The 3,507-nt window shown below is 40.2% G+C and overlaps 1 protein-coding gene across 1 annotated transcript in view; it reads right to left on the reverse strand.

Moving 5' to 3' along the window:
• Positions 1–240: 240 nt before the first annotated feature.
• Positions 241–3,507, reverse strand: part of rps10 (ribosomal protein S10) — a 4,753-nt gene continuing 1,486 nt past the window's right edge. The window contains exons 3-6 of the mRNA XM_035662762.1: positions 2,171–2,345; positions 1,096–1,173; positions 653–708; positions 241–325 (exon numbers count right to left, since the gene is read on the reverse strand). Of these exons, the coding sequence (XP_035518655.1) occupies positions 284–325; positions 653–708; positions 1,096–1,173; positions 2,171–2,345 (351 nt within the window). The 3' untranslated portion in view covers positions 241–283. The remainder of the gene's footprint in view (positions 326–652; positions 709–1,095; positions 1,174–2,170; positions 2,346–3,507) is intronic.

Consider the following 3,507-nt stretch of genomic DNA (forward strand, 5'->3'; position numbering starts at 1 on the left):
TGTATCTGGTCAAAGATAAGAACATTTTACATGAAGTCTAACTGAATCTGTTTTATATTCTGTCGTACTCATCTGGTCACTCATCTTGTTTGACTCAATCTTCAGAATCTAAATCCAACTTTACTTCTTTCTATTCAGCATACAAAAAAAAAAAATCCAGTGATGTCTGAAACTAATTGTTGTGTTTTAAATTTGTCAATCACAATCCTTATTAATTCAAACAATACCCATACAGACGAGTTGTGTTTTATTTTCTTTATTGTACAGAAAGAGCGAGTGAAATTTACTGAGGCTGCTGTCCTCTGCCGCGTCCAAAGCCACCTCTCTGCAACACGGAAAAGTCTGTGTCAATACATCAGTCAACAAAAGAATAACAGTCTTATAATTGCACTATACAAACTAAATTTAGCTTGCTGGCATTCCTTATTGAAGCCATTGTAAAACCGCACCCACAAGCAAACAACAGATTCAGGGAGGGCTGTTGGGTATTCTTGTTTTATAATTGCTGTTGAAAACATTCCTCATTTGCCATAACAAGAAAAAAAAGTGACTCAAGACCACAAATATGCTCTTGTCTCGAATACAAAAAAATACCCACAAGGGAAAAATTATTTACAAGGTTTCACAGTTCAAATATGGCAGCAGTACTTACGAACTGGAACTCTGTGGCAGCTCCAGCACCGGCCTCAGCTTTCTTGTCAGCGCCAGCTGATGGAGAAGTTATGAATTTACAAGTCAGCGACTTTCATACCAAGCTTCAAAAACACATTAGCCACCGGAAACTGGTAAGACAAGAGGCTCTTATACACAAACACAATGTTTACTTTTGAGAAAGTATTCTCCACTATATTTAAGGGAACATATCTAAGGTAAATCACTTTTCAATTAGTGTAAACCAACTATTATACTAAGACTTAATTTGCATTGTTAAATACAATATAAGCATGATTATGTGTGTCACAGCATGAATTTCCCTAATACCATTTTAAAAATTAACCTGTCTCACTTTAAGCTTCTCATTACACTATTCACACAGCGTAAGAGCACATAAGCAACTGTCTATAAACGGTGACTTATTGTTCCAAGTATACTTACGGGGTGCAGCAGATCGCCTGTATGTATCTCTGTCAGCCTCGCCGCGGTTAAGGCGGGCAGGCCTCTCGCCTTCCATTCCTAAACAAACAAGGAAAAATTAAGCTCGGGTCCACTATGGTTCAGTTTTTAAGCTAAATACACATATGCTATACAAGTCTATGAGCAGATTATTCAACTTGAAGACATTTGTAGGTTTGGGGGGAAACATAACCCCAAACTTTCCTGCTGTCATGTTATCCTGTACATAAAGCTAGGGATGCATGATGATCACTCAGACAGGAACTTCAAGAGAATAAAAGAGTTTAGGTCCACATCTGGTATATTGCGTTAAGCAAATTGTGTGTAACGGTTAAGCCCAATTAACTATTGATCTGAAAATGAGTTGTTTTCTCAGACAGACTCAGACCACCCAGCCTCTCCTCTCCACCGGCAGCGAGTGGCTTTACATCAGCAGGAGGGAGGGTGACAGGATCCCACAGGACTTCATTTCAGTGTAAAAACCCAACATTTAGTGTAATCAACAACTGGACTTAAACAGGGTGATTAGAAGCGTCTGCCGCATGCCATGTAAAGCCAGTGCTATGTAACGTGGACCGGAGGAGCACAGGCTAATATAAGAGCTTATTTATTGTGAAATTTAATATGGTGGACGAGAACATTAACTGAGATTTGTATGTGAAGAGATATTTACTGATATGGGGGATATCAGTCACAGCCATTGCTACTAAATTCTTAGCAAGACTTGATTTGTTTCTTTCCATTTTAATAAATGATAAAACATTTTTTTATTTACAGGTCATCTCAAACTATTAATTATCAGAGTTCCTAAACTCTAAATCCTGAACTATGGCAGCAGCATTTGACTCCACGGGGTTCATCTCTTTGGAACGTTTCCACTCAGCACGTTTGCATCAACATTAGCTGTTGACTTGTTGACACTAGAGCCATAACATTAGTCCTCTAGTGGCAGTGGTTGATACTAGCTTTAAAGAGCAGTGTCAGTAGTTAGCACCAACAGTTACATGCAAGCTAAAATTCAACCAAACCCACATTACATGTACATGAGTGAGCTTACCCTTGGGCCTGGGCCTTGCGGTCTCAGGGCGGGTCTGGCGGCGCAGGGTGGCGGGCACGATCTCAGGGGGAAGGTGGAGGAAGTCTCTCAGATACTGAATACCTTCATTGGTGAGGTACCAGTAGAAATGGCGCCAGGCAAATTGCTCCTTGACATACCCACAGGACTTCAAGGACTGCAAGAAAAGCACACACACACACAGTTTTCACTCTTCAGTAAAGGAGTGCTAACACCAACTCCTCTACTCTAAGCATATGCTGCATAGTACACCAAGGGCATCCTTTCAGCCAATTGTTCTGCCATGCTCTCCTTAGAGGAGCCCCATGGAGTTGTATATAAATACACTAATTCAACTGTTTCTTTAGATGCATTATTCTCATTATGTTCTGCTGAGTACGTGAAATAGTTCAGCTTTCATCAACCTGCCAGAGTTTAGAATTGAGACTCTCCTGATAGTGACAATTGATCATCATCTCCTCCACCACCACCATCTCCTTTAACTAAAAAAAAAAACCACACATTTATAAACTACACATTTTTCTTTCCTGATACGATCTTGCTGACTGATTTAAAAGAACCTGTAAAAACATGTGCCTCAGTTCTGATCTAATAACGCTCCTCTAACCATCTGAATGGAAAGAAATCAGATTTTCACCCCATTTTTGCACCAATCAAAATAAAGATGATAGGTTGCTGGCTAGCTCGATAGGAAATAGTCACAAATGGGAATGTTTTGTCATGCAGGTGGTTGGAAGACGATGATTCTGAAATACAGCAGCAAGTGTTTACAAGTCACCTTTTAGGTTTTTCTAACACCGATGTGACGGAGGATAAATACTTTGTGACTCCGCTGTGCATTGGACTCTTTTCAACAGCAGAACAGTCAAATCACAGCCTGAAATATACTAATATTTCCATAATGTGAGTGGATGTGCTCCGTATTTGTGTTTTCTGTTGGGTCTTTACGTCTGTGTCAGTTCTCTGGACCTACTGCTTGTGTAATGAATAGTGAATGCCTGTGACTTCCTGTTTGAATCGCCATCACATTACAAATAAAAGCTTTTCCTTCAAATCATTCAATTGTGATCAGAAACTACCCTGATTATCTGAAGTCCGTCACACCCAGACCCTGAGGTCCAGACTGACACCTGGGCTCCACAGGAAACTGAACACTAATGGTCTAACACCTTTAATTGTGTGACAAAGATCACAACTCCTGTGTTTCATGATGAAGAAACATTCACTTCTCTCAGGGGCCGTCCACACAAACACATTTTTTTAGAATCCGGATAAATACTTTATCGTATCAGCCTCGCGTCCAGACGGATACGGCGTTT

The sequence above is a fragment of the Morone saxatilis genome, unplaced genomic scaffold, assembly GCF_004916995.1.
Source record: "Morone saxatilis isolate NCDOM2014 unplaced genomic scaffold, NCSU_SB_2.0 Contig18, whole genome shotgun sequence".
Taxonomy (NCBI): Eukaryota; Metazoa; Chordata; class Actinopteri; family Moronidae; genus Morone; species Morone saxatilis.